We start from the raw sequence: 14,011 nt of genomic DNA, 5'->3' as shown, positions 1-14,011 counted from the left end.
ATATAGGATTTTTTTTTTAAATCCGGATATTTTCTACCTGCAAGCTGCAATGTTTTTATTTGTTGGCTATTTTTACATAGTACATAAGCAATGGCAATAGAAGTTACTTTTGAAGTTTGTATCATTTTCATTTAGATTTGGATAGAATTTTGATTAACCACATGACAATGGTTTAGAGATATTTAGACGTTATTATAAATTAAATAAAACTGTTCCACAAATATGTGCATATGAAAACCATAACTGGAACGCAGATCGGTAGAAATGGTAAGATGAATTGGCATTCCATATGAGAAAGGTTACCGGCAACTTCAGGAGAGTAATGGCAGAATCTGCGAAAGCCAGCAGAACAATGGTTGGTTCAGGTTACGTTTTATTTATTCAGGTTATCTAGATCTCTGGCTCCCTCTTGAGTCATTTGTGTGTTATTTCATCAAACAGTAAGCTTAAAGCATCAGACAAGCTCAATAGTTGATTTTATTAAAACACAAAGGGTGTCTATATATGAAAATATACACTTTAAAAAAAATTCACCAATCGATTGGTCGAAAGAACAGACGAATTTCAGTAGACCACATTTTTTTGTTGTTGGGGACAGCCCTAGAACACACTGTTGTTCTATTCCAGGTGCAGACAGTCCATCTGCAACACCTGGCAATCGCAATACAAACTCGGCTTCTTTATCCGGAATTTGAATTCTGTTTTTTTTTAATCTAATTCTGGGAATGGATAATGTGCTTTTCCAATGAGGTAGAGCACAGAACAGAAACTGTCACTCCAAACTGGAAGAAACAGTGTCTCATGGTTATCATTCATACCGAGACCAGATTAGATCATAAATGAAAGCAAACAAAGTATGCATAATTGGCTATTTGTAAGTCACTCTGGATAAGAGCGTCTACTAAATGATGTAAATGTAATTGTAAATGTTATTAGGACTGCAGGTTTCCTTTTTGGGGGCTTCATTTGCAAATGCATGCGATACTCCTCTGGTGAGTGGAGCTGTGTTCATTGAGCTGCAAATGGCTTCTGTTTGAATAGCATTTGTGAACAGTGAAGGTTCTGCGGCCTGTTTGTCTGCTGAATGTTTACTGCCCACCTGTGTCTTGTTCCCTTGTCCGTGTTGTCTGGTTTTACACATGGCAACAGCTAATAATGTCTGCTGTTGTCCTATCATTGTGAGGCTGTTCAATTTCAAGTGGAGAGGTTTTGAAGTGGTGTGTTGCATTTGTACGAGATTATGAAATGAAACGCTATATTAGCTTGTAAACCTTTCAAACAGACTGAAAAATAGGGACATTTTATTAACTTAATGACAAAAATAAACTCAACATTTCTGCTCTGCCAATATAGATACATTCAGCCGTGTCCACCAGTACGTGAAGTATTTTAGAACCCAACACTAGCAATCTCCCAAAAAGGAAGGAAAGTAGTTAGGACTGGGGGGTCTGAATGGATAGTTCAGAGCTTCTGCTCTGTTCTATAACCTGTAGAGAACACAATATATGGTCTATACTTGGCATGTGGGTTTCTCACTTATGGGTGGCACAAATTGGGATATGGGGGAGGGGAATGGGCAGGGTATATGCAAATGAAATACAGTACTTTACTATAGTTTAAAAAATGTGTTTTTGCGGACTCTAATGTTTTTGCGGACATTACTGTTTTTTTTCCTTCAGGTAAAACTCTAGTATTTACTACAGTATTCTACAGTATACGACAACATTATATAGTAAGTCCTACACATGATTGAGGGATACTACAGTGTGTAGTATAGTGTTCTACATTTTTCTACAGAATTCTATATGTGTGTCAATACAACAGATGAAGAGAAGACAACCTTAGTAAGCCTTACTGTGCATTTCTACTGTGTATGTCAGAGGGACAGAGCAGTGCTCTGTGATCTGACATTACAATGTGAGATTCACATCTCTGATTGTGCTGCTCATGATGAGAGCTGTAGAGGACTACTGAGTCATGCGGTGGTTAAACATGAAACTCTGTTGTCCTGAGAGAAGAGGCAGAATCTAGAGAACAAAGCCTCAGGGAAACAATGTCACGCATTGGCGTCCTCTCTTTTCTCACACCACCCTGTTTGTTTGTTTGTTCTCCCTGTTCTCTCCTGTTTTTAGAGGGTACGTATATGTGTCCTCAGAGCAGAGCATCCTCCCTTTCTTCCTTAGGTGAGGTGTCTATTGTACATTCATTCAGAAACCCAGATTGAGATCAGACCAGGGGAGACATCAGAGAGCTGGGTGAGATATTTGTTGCTCAAACTTGCACAAATGTTATAGTGGGTTTTTCTCTGACTCATGGTGCCCAGACACTTTCAGGCTCTCAACATCAGTCATATTCTGGCTAGCAGCAGATAGGAACCTCAAGGGTATGTAAATGTACTTGGCAAATAAAGTGATTTTCATTCTGCCATTGAGTGAACTCCCATTCAGATCGAGCCAGGCGCTGTAACTGGAAGATGATGGCCATGTTTCCATGCCCCCACAACCCAGAGGCCCATGCATATCAGCCACTTTTCACCCACGGTCCCGGCCCAGGAAACCAGTCAGTATGACAGCTCTTGTATTAAACAGTCTGTGAGGTGACTGACAAAATGTGAGTGTTGTGTGTCCTGCATACACAATGGCCTTCCTCATTCCTGACTGCTAAATATTTCACAAATGCCCCATAACAGCTGGGCACAGAGGCAGGGTGACTGATAAGCAGTCTGGGGCGAGAGAGAGCGAGAGAGAGAGAGAGAGAGAGAGAGAGAGAGAGAGAGAGAGAGAGAGAGAGAGAGAGAGAGAGAGAGAGAGAGAGAGAGAGAGAGAGAGAGAGAGAGAGAGAGAGAGAGAGAGAGAGAGAGAGAGAGAGAGAGAGAGAGAGAGAGAGAGAGAGAGAGAGAGAGAGAGAGAGAGAGAGAGAGAGAGAGTAATATTTACTGTTCACTTTTTATTGTTTATTTCACTTTTGTTCATCCAGTCCACTTACTTTGGCAATGTAAACATATGTTTCCCATGCCAATAAAGCCCCTTGAATTGAATTTAATTGAGAGAGGGCTATGAGGTGGAGAGTGAGAGAGATAAATGAAGAGAGAGAGAGCTATGAGGGGATTTAATCTTCCCTGAATGATTCTAACCATGCTTTTTAGCTAGGGAGCAGGGGCTGATTTCTACCTGGAAAAACACTATCAAGACAATCAGAAACATCAAGTGTCAGTGTCACCAAAACCAAAACACAAGAGTCTGAGGAGTGCGACGCTAGCCAAGATCTATACTCGAACAGAACAGACCCACAGTCACTCTCACATGGGCTGAAGGTTTATGTGTCTGGGTGTGGCCATTCATCAAGTGGACTGGGGTTAAGTGGAGAGCCTCATGACCGGAAGGCAACAGATGAACATAGCTGTGACTCCAGCTGATCTATTTCAATATGCAGAGGCCCTATTGAAACACTTATCACCCTGGCAAGAAGCATATGTTATATAGAAGCATATGTTAAATAGCAACGTCAATGTCATGCAATGCATAGTGTTTATGGAATATGACACATGCTGATTATGACAGATAATGAGGAAATGCATGTTAGTTATCCTGAAGTTTGTCTGTCTGCCCATTTCCCATGTTCAAATTAAATGATATAGGGTTCAAAGAATAGATACTGCATGACAATAGGAATTTTCTGTGACATCAACAACCATTCAGCCTTGCTGACACGCACACACATTATCATCATCATCATCAGATATGTTTTTGATGCCTCAATGCATTGGTGAGGTATGCAAAGTTCTGAAAAGAATTTGGAATTTGAATTTGGAATTTGAATTACACACCTAGCAGATCCTCGTTACACAAACACAACACAATATCATTAGGAGGCCTTCATAAACCTGTCAAGATTGACAATGACACCCATCGATACGTTTTCTATGACATACACCCAGTTCCAAAACCCAATTGACAATATACACTGTGTAGTTACTAGTTAACAAACTAGGACATCCTAGAATGTCCTGTTTTATGCCCTTTTCACTGAATACATGTTTAACTGACTCTCAGAAGTTACAATTAATCACCACCGCTCACTATCCAAATTACATTGTGAAATTATGAGCATTTAATGCAGTGGCTTGTTATTTCCCATAAACTCTAATTTAATTTAGAAAGTGTAGGCTTAATCCTGAGCTCACACACACACACACACACACACACACACACACACACACACACACACACACACAAACACTCTATCATATAAAATAGAGTGAAATAACAGAAATGTATTCAAAGTAATTCTAGTCCTAAGAAAACATTATTGCCTCTAGCTGCTGACAGCTTATTTGGCAACCCTGGTTATACAGTCTATCTCTGGTAAAGGGGCCATAGTGTACACTATTGTCAAGTTCAGATCATTTTTCTTGAAGTACCCTTCACCCTGTCACCTGAATGCAAGTGTCTCAAATATTAAATGGATAAGAGGTCCTTGGCACAGGGGAAAAATGCACTTGAGTATGTATGTGTGCCAAATTGCTTACACAAGCACCTGGATGTCAGACGGAGCTGTTGTACTGTGGAGGCTAAAGCCAGAAACACTGGTGAAGGAGTGGGAGTCAACTGATTTAGTTTATCTAGAAGTACTGAAGGCTGAATGGATCTCGACTACAGCAAGGTTTGAAAAAATCTTATACCATGTAAGCGTAAGATGGCTACCAGGGGCGTCCATTGGGATATGGCAGAGTATGGCATTCGCCATACCCTAGCTCAACACCAACAATTTAAAATAGGCTAATAAAATCATTCCAATCCCGATTAAAAGGGAAATGCAGTTTAGCAATACTAGGGGCTGGCTTTAGGACCATGCTGATAGCTGAGAGCCGTGTTTAGCGGTAGAAGAGAGAATGTTTTAGGACCATACGGACGCCTCTGGGCAGCGCGTCGAGGCAGCTGCAGTGAAGAGTGAACAGCATGACTTTTCTCTCAGAACAGTGCCGAGGTGGAATATAGCTGTGTAGATGGCAAGGTAACTGCTGTTTGACTTGAAATGGAACTAAACTTGTTTGTTAATCCCCGTGCTGAGCTGGTGCGTAGCATCTAATTGCTGTATGACACGTGTGTGTATGTTAAAGCCTGACTCAGTAAGTCCCAAATAAAATGACACTTTTTTTTTTCTGGTTTTATATATCTCGAAATGTATAGATAAAATACTAATTTGCCATTTGGGTCACTTCAAAGTGATAAAAATGAAGGTTGTTTACAAATGTACTGGTCAGATTTTCTCCAGGTAGTTATGACGCAATAGGCCTATTGATAATTTATCTCGCACACTTTCTATCTGTTTCTTTGATCCATCCACGACTACAGCAACACATCAACAATACATATATCTAGTTATATCCCTCTCATTACAAACGAGACTCATTATAAATGAGAGTTGAGTGATACAGAATAAAAGTGTAATTTAGCTGACAAATGCATGTCATAACGGTTATAAATATTGGCTCCTGGCTGTCAGTCCGTCTGTGCGTCTGTCTGTGTGCGACAACTGATTGTCACGATCGTCGGTAAGAGATGAGGACCAAGGCGCAGCGTTGAAAGCGAACATATTTATTATATCAATGATCACACGATCAAAACAACAAAACGATGACGTGACAGTCAATGGTCACACACAAACCAAATACGAACAAGAAACCACACCAAATGAATGCCAAACGGCTACCTAAGTATGACTCCCAATCAGAGACAACGAGCTACAGCCGTCTCTGATTGGGAGCCACCCTGGCCAACATAGATATACAAACCCAGAAAGTGAAACCTAGAACACACATAGACTATACACACCCTGGCTCAACATATTAGAGTCCCCAGAGCCAGGGCGTGACACTGATGATGCGCAGGGGCACAGATTTGAAAAACACTGGCAGGTCTGTTATTACAAAGTTGCTTTGATATTGCTACTTTGAGCTTCTGAATAAAAACTGGTATTGTGCCTGGGTTTGTTTTCTCGTCCCGACAGTTTGATATTTCATAAACACAAATGATGTACAGTACCAGTCAAAAGTTTGGACACACCTACTCATTCAAGGGTTTTTCTTTATTTTTACTATTTTCTACATTGTAGAATAATAGTGAAGATATCAAAACTATGAAATAACACATATGGAATCATGTAGTAACCAAAAAAGTGTTAAACAAATCAAAATATATTTTATATTTGAGATTCTTCAAAGTAGCCACCATTTGCCTTGATGACAGCTTTGCACACCCTTGGCATTCTCTCAACCAGCTTCATGAGGAATGCTTTTCCAACAGTCTTGAAGAAGTTCCCACATATGCTGAGCACTGTTGGCTGCTTTTCCTTCACTCTGCGGTCCAACACATCCCAAACCATCTCAATTGGGTTGAGGTCGTGGGATTGTGGAGGCCAGGTCAGCTGATGCAGCACTCCTTCACTTTCCTTCATGGTAAAATAGCCCTTACACAGCCTGGAGGTGTGTTTTGGGTCATTGTCCTGTTGAAAAACAAATTATAGTCCCACTAACCGCAAACTGGATTGGATGGCGTATCACTGCAGAATGCTGTGGTAACCATGCTGGTTAAGTGTGCCTTCAATTCTAAATAAATCACTGACAGTGTCACTCCTCCTCCATGCTTCATAGTGGGAACCTCACATGCAGAGATCATCGTTCACCTACTCTGCGTCTCACAAAGACACGGCTGTTGGAACCAAAAATCTCACATTTGGACTCATCAGACCAAAGGACAGATTTCCACCGGTCTAATGTCTATTGCTTGTGTTTCTTGGCCCAAGCAAGTCTCTCCTTCTTATTGGTGTCCTTTAGTAGTGGTTTCTTTGCAGCAATTCAACCATGAAGGCCTGATTCACGCAGTCTCCTCTGAACAGTGGATGTTGAGATGTGTCTGTTACCTGAGCTCTGTGAAGCATTTATTTGGGCTGCAATCTGAGGTGCAGTTAACTCTAGTGAACTTATCCTCTGCAGCAGAGGTAACGCTGGGTCTTCCTTTCCTGTGGCGGTCCTCATCAAGCCAGTTTCATCATAGCGCTTGATTGCTTTTGCGATGGTTTTTGGACTTGGTCTTTTACCAAATAGGGCTATCTTCTGTATACCACCCATACCTTGTCACAACACAACTGATTGGCTCAAATGCATTAAGAAGGAAAGAAATTCCACAAAGGCACACCTGTTAATTGCTGTTGAGAGAGAATGCCAAGAGTGTGCAAAGCTGTCATCAAGGCAAAGGGTGGCTACTTTGAAGAATCTCAAATATAAAATATATTTTGATTTGTTTAACACTTTTTTGGTTACTACATGATTCCATATGTGTTATTTCAAAGTGTTATGTCTTCACTATTATTCTACATTGTAGAAAATAGTAAAAATTAAGAAAAACCCTTGAATGAGTAGGTGTGTCCAAACTTTTGACTGGTACTGTAAATGAGACTTACTGAATCTGGCTTTAAGTCCCCTATTGACTGAGGTGAATGAAGCTACAGCAGCCAAGGTGATAATGACTGGAGTACATTTTGCCTGTTCTCCAAATTGCATTGTAGAGTTTTTAAATTGTGTAGAAATGCTGTAAATGAGCTTCAACATTATAAAGAATCCTTGTAGGGGGGGGGGGGAATACCATAGGTTTAGTTGAAATTTCACCCCTGATAGCTACCCTCCAAAGATTAGCTCTGTTGCCTCATGCACAAAAACAACTTCCCATCAATTGGTTTGAAGTAAAATATTTCAGGTAACATTCTGTGCAATGACTATAACTTATTTATGTGACAGTCATGAACTGCAGTATTTAAACTCCTCCTGTATATTTGAAGTGTTAAAGTTGTTTTCTTTACACTGCAGGCTGTTTTGCAGACAAAACATGTCAACTTCAGAGGCACTTATTTTGGGTCCCTTTGCATCCCATGTAGAACATTAAAAATATATATTTAATAAGCTTGGTATTACAATTGAGATGTTTCCTACTACAGGCTCTGCCCAGAGCTCTGGACCTTTATGGCACAGGGGGTAGTGCACACTTGTCTTGTTTTGCAGGGTTTCTGGTTCAAACCCTGCTCCCCCATAGCTACAGACAGTGAATTTGTAGGTCTACTGTTATTGAGATTTTGTGTAAGTGTAGTAATGAGATGGGATTTGAAGGCAATTTATGGACATCAAGTAACTTTCACGGTGACACAAAATTGAAAGTCGAGCATACCCTAAACTGCCACTCCTACTGCCTCTTCCATTTTCTTAAAATGTATAAACCGCTTGTTAATATGTATTCACATATATCATAAATGTTTGCTTTTGGAGACGTGTGGCACGTTTGTTTACTTTCAGGTTACTCACAGAATCACTGGCGTTTTTGCGGAGCTGTTCCTCCTCTCCAACGACCGCAGATTTTACTACCAGCTTCTCGAAGCATGCAGAGCCGAGAGAGGAGCTCATCTGATGGGACATGATTAAATGGGAGGCGATGAGCTTCGGGCTCCCGTGTCCCGTTAGCTCTGGCTTGCTTGCCGACACTCCATCGGCCCCCAGCAGCTGTTGCATAGGTTGCCCCGTGCTGCTGTTCCCAGGATCCGCTGTACCGCTGAGGGACAGGTCGCCTGGGAAAGTCGACGGGGTAGAGGAGCAGAGATTGGGCTGTGAGGACGAGAAGACACGGTCCAACTGTTTCTTTTTCCTTTTAAACATCCATAACCCCGTCTCCTTTTTACTGTCGGGATTGCGACGCTCAGAGCCCAATTTGGGGCTCAAAAACGGTTTGGTTTTTTCTTGGAAATTCTTCCACATCCTCCGTTGATAGGACATCGATTCCTGTCCCTTCGCGGCGTTATCATCCTTGGGTTTGTCCTCCATAGTGCTGGTACAGCAGCCTGCCAGTCTGCGCGCACGGCGTAGTGAATGTCACCGTTGGCTGATGATACTGCACTTCTACTGATCAATTTCCAGCGCCAATGAGCCGCACAAGACGAATGGGGTGCGTGTAGCTCTTCTGGAGCACGTCTCCCCGAATGTGTGCGCCTGAAGTGTGAATTTCATGACAAACGTGGTGTGTGGCGGTCGAACGGTAAGATTATGGAGCGGAAGCGTTGCGCTTGCAATAAGTGTGAAGTTCACACAGGCTGCATGGGCAGAAAAATCATCACACTCATTGGAGTCAGAATCAGATGTCAACACATACTTAATAACTTGTTATGCTTTGGTAGTTAGTAGTTACAATATCAATTTCAAATAGAGATAGAGTAGAGAACTGAATTTAAGTCTGGACATATTAAAAGCTTCAATGCGCCTCCCCCTGGTCAACCGATGTCAGTGGGTTCAAATGATCACATGTTTCATAATTAATTCTATGGCATTGTCAAAGGCTAGTAGATTATGTTTTCATTTTGCAAGAGCGGTGTGCGTGTGCATGCGTGCGTGTAATGAATTTTAGCTGAATAAATGAGTCCTTTTGATGCCTTCCCTCTGTTGTGAATGAATGCACTTTATCTCTGAGAGAAGGGAACACACTCAGAGGATGACCATTTTGGGAGCCTCTAGATATCCTATTTAATTACTAGAGAGGCTATGTCAAAACCCTTTAAGTTCAAGAATGGGGTGAAAATGGCAGCCATATTGGTCAGGGAGAAATCCAAATCAGTCTCATTGGAATAAATGGAAGTAGAGGCATAATCCTGATTTTACTTAAGCAAGAAAATAAAACAAAGGCATGTGATATCAGAAGTTGTGTAATATAATTATTGTTAATCTATAATATTGTTATATAATCATAAATACAGTTGATATGGGTTGTATACACATTTTCTGTATAAATAGCCTCTAAAACACATCTTAATTTTCTTGAAAAGCTGAGATTGCTATTATATGATACAATATCAGTCCTTGTTGCATTTACAACTTGTCTAAGTCCTATCATCTACTGATTTCAACCAGTGTATGGCTGTGGATTGACTGCATTGTTTGAATGGAATGTTGGCATATTGGCAGTTAATTTGAAACAGTTATCGAATCATTCCTCTAAAACTGTCTGGCTAGCTACTTAACAAACATACAGTGCAGATACATTCTTCAAATTCATTATTTGACACAATATCTGATCACAGTACTGGCAAACCATGGTTAACCAACTCCCTGACCAACATTGCTGACCTTAATCCCATCATAAGAAGGTTCATGTCCATTGTAATATTCTGATTCCTAATTCTATGGAGGCAACATTACATTTACATTTTAGTCATTTAGCAGACGCTCTTATCCAGAGCGACTTACAGGAGCAATTAGGGTTAAGTGCCTTGCTCAAGGGCACATTAACGTCATTAAGCAGACGCTCTTAGCCAGAGCGACTCACAAATTGGTGCGTTCACCCTATAGCCAGTGGGATAACCACTTTACAATTTGGGGGGGGTTAGAAGGAATGCTTTATCCTATCCCAGGTGGGATAGGATAAAGAGCCCATGGGCCCCCCGTCTTGCGGGGGCTGCGGGGTTGTGAGGTACGCAAGTGGTTCAGACCACTCCCAGACAGTCCTAGCAAAATTATTGCTTGTGAAATAGTTTTTTGCCCACGTAAACAAAGACACAATGGCATGCAGCCATGTGTAAGTTTGCGTGCGCACACACACTGAGCTAAGGTAGAAAGAGACGCTGACAGTGTAATCCTGTGGGATTGTGTGATGTAAGGAGAAGAAGCAGGGTGTGGCATTCTGGACTAGAGGTCTTCACGGGTCCAATAAGTTGGATCCGTTCCAAAATGGATCCGTGGCTTTCCCACTTGACCCGAAATGCATAAATACATTTTCAAAAAATGGAGACACGTTCAGAATGGACCCGAGGACAGTCAGACCCGTTCCAAAAAGGACCGTGGAAAACAGACCCGTGCTGGTTCGGATCCAAGAGACCTGTTCAGATCCGAGAGAAAGAGAGATTGAAAGAAAACTCCAACTGGGCGCTGCCAGCGCCATCAATAAACAAGCGATATTGGCCAAGTGATCCACAATTATGTGTCCTTAAAAACTGGATATAACAAATTACAACAAAAATATTTTTTGTGTTTCAAAATGTAGCCTATTCAAAATGTTATAGTTGATTGTTTTATTTGTTTTTACTTTCCTAAAACAGTAGTTGTCTATCTCATGGTTCAGCTGTCGGAGATTTGAGCGATATAGGCCTAGGCATCCACTGTATGATATTCATATTTACAAAAGTAATATTAAAGGAGACAAGCTTAGGCACACACACACACAAACACACACACACACACACACACACACACACACACACACACACACACACACACACACACACACACACACACACACACACACACACACACACACACACACACACACACACACAACCATTGCTATTACACCTAGATGAAGGCATTAAAATGGGGATTGTGAGGATGAATATTGTATATGGTGCAATCTGACTGACAGTAAATGAGGGACAGGCCAAGGACCAGGATGTACATTTATGTAAGTCATGATCCCTATAAGATGATCTGATGAACTGCTAAAGCACTTTACCTATCAAACCCTCTCACAATTCATTCCATGACACAACACCTGAATGTTGAACACACCCCAAGTACTTCATCCAAACTCCACGACTAAATGAACAACTTCAACTCACATGTAAATGTTGTTTCTCAGACTATGGATGGTGCAGGGACTTGGAGACAACAGCAGCTCGGTCCCTGTCTTTCCCTCTGTCCCACTGGAAAATTAACCACCATCTTTAAGGAAACAAGTGGAGGTACATTCTTCATGGTCACAACTGCAACCAATCAGAGCACACAAGCAATTCATTCAAACAGACAAATAAGATCACAGTTCCAAATCACATGACTACTGTAATTCACTGAATAAATGTATAGTGCCTCCACCCTTGTAACATACATATTTATAGGGGAAACGAGAAGGGGGAAAACTCACTCAGGAAGGTAGATCTTTTTTCAACAGTCATTTAGACTTGGAAAGGGGTAAATAATTCAAGAGAATGTTGAAAAAAAAAGTACAGCCCAATAAAAAAAATATTGGATTAAGAGAAGCTCTTAGATGGATTAATTTGGAGGATAGGCTAAATAAATCCCAGCGCTAGTCATCTTTATTTAATGAGCATGGCATCGATTGGAGGGCAAAGGAATGAGACACCAGGCCAGTGTACTGGTGTTGAGACCATCTTCCACTAGAACTTTCTGCGATGGCCCAGAGGTGTTTGACTGGGGTTAGGGATGGGTTCATATGTTACAGTTTTTTTTGATTGCTTAAGCACGATTTTCAAAACAGGGCCCGTGTTTTCAAAACACTACACACAATTAGCACAACCACACACCCAATTAGCAAAACACTACAGATCCTTTGCAAAATTAAACACTCTTGTAAAAACTATACACTTCTTTTTAAAAACCACACTTTGTTACCATATGAAACACACACGTTTCACATTACTATACTCTGTTTGCACGAGTTACACTCTGCTGTGATAAACCTAAAACACTTTTAGCACTCCTACTTCCCTATGATTAGAGTAGGCTACTCTCAACAAAGTACAAATATAATGTAAATTCACCAAACACTACACAAGACCAATGTTGCAGACTGAAGAAACTCATTTATTTCTCAACACGCCCAAAATGTTGACATGGAGATTCATAATACTGTAACCAAACGTCACTTTACGTATTGTAAGTTACAGTTTTTTCCAACTGCTTACACACAAAATCTTTTCATGTCACACGATTTTTGAAACCTCTCACTCAAAGTGCAAAACTACACACAAAATCTCCAAAACCATAAGCTATTTCTCAGCCTTTGACTCAGTTGTCAATTGCATAAAACACTTTTTTCAAAACACTACACACAATTCTCTACCTAAAACAAAAAAATCTAACAGGAAGTGACTTGCTTTCCTTTTCCAAACACAACCAATCAAAATGCTACACTTATTCACCAGGTCAAACACACTCTCCTCACATGTTCAAACACTAATTGCTTAACTGATCACTAACCAATCACTGCTTTACTGTAGTATAGGACTGTTTTGAACAATGGATGCCAACAATGGACAGAGAGCAAGAGGAGTAGGAGGGAGAGGCAGGGGACAACAACGAGGACAAATTCAAAGATGAATAGTTGGAAGAGGAGGAGTAGGAGGTAGAGGAAGATGAAGAGGAAGAGGAAGAGGAAGAAGAGGACGAGGGCAAAGAAGAGAAGGAAGGAGAGCCATCTCTGATGAGATTAGGGCAACACTTGTTGATCATGTGATCAACCACGGTTTGACCATGAGAGGCTGGACTGAGAGTCCAGCCCAACTTGAGTCGATTTACAGTGGCGTCCATAATTCGAACCTTCAGAAATGAGAACAGGTATGCAACTATCTAATTACTATTTTAACATTACAGTAATGTACTGTAAAATACGTATGACTGCATAGTATTGCATAAACATTTGTAACTCTAAGCTATCCATTTACTGCACTGCATTGAATGAATGAGGTTGGTTATCATGCTGTACTACATTTTTGTGTACATTGTTTACAGTTCCTATGCTGAACACATACTGTGTTTGAATTCTGTACAGAGTGGAAAGGTAAAGACATCATGGAGGACGCTTGTTTACAGATGTACAAGAGACTGCAATTATAAATATGGTTTTGGCCAACAATGCAATTAGGATTTGAGAGATAAGAGAACATATCTTGAATAATGACACCATATTTAACAACATCAATGCTGTAAGCCTGTCGACCATACAACGCATCCTCCAATGGCACCAAGTGACGATGAAACAACTTTACAAGGTGCCATTTGAGAGAAACTCTGACAGAGTCAAGAATCTGCGACATGACTTTGTAGAGGTATGTATGCAACACTACTTCTAGTACTTGTCTTCAGACATACCATATTTACTCATCTGTATATCCTTTTGTCTGTTACAGAGAGTATTGGAGATGGATGCCCCTGTAAATGTATTTATGTGGATGAGGTTGGCTTCAACCT

At 40.8% G+C, this 14,011-nt stretch overlaps 1 protein-coding gene across 7 annotated transcripts in view; it reads right to left on the bottom strand.

Moving 5' to 3' along the window:
• Window positions 1–9,118, bottom strand: part of mctp1a (multiple C2 domains, transmembrane 1a) — a 241,744-nt gene extending 232,626 nt beyond the window's left edge. For 2 of the 7 annotated variants that reach the window (XM_041904545.1, XM_041904546.1), the window contains exon 1: window positions 8,354–9,114. In XM_041904545.1, coding sequence (XP_041760479.1) covers window positions 8,354–8,866 — 513 coding nt within the window. In that variant the 5' untranslated portion in view covers window positions 8,867–9,114. Of the gene's footprint in view, window positions 1–8,353 lie in introns of all 7 variants that reach the window. The other 5 variants (XM_041904550.1, XM_041904551.1, XM_041904553.1 and 2 more) reach the window with 4 other exon arrangements.
• Window positions 9,119–14,011: the final 4,893 nt, after the last annotated feature.

Source organism: Coregonus clupeaformis, chromosome 18 (assembly GCF_020615455.1).
Source record: "Coregonus clupeaformis isolate EN_2021a chromosome 18, ASM2061545v1, whole genome shotgun sequence".
Lineage (NCBI taxonomy): Eukaryota > Metazoa > Chordata > Actinopteri > Salmoniformes > Salmonidae > Coregonus > Coregonus clupeaformis.
Note: the sequence above shows the minus strand (reverse complement) of the source record. Positions and strands in the feature narration are given on the sequence as shown.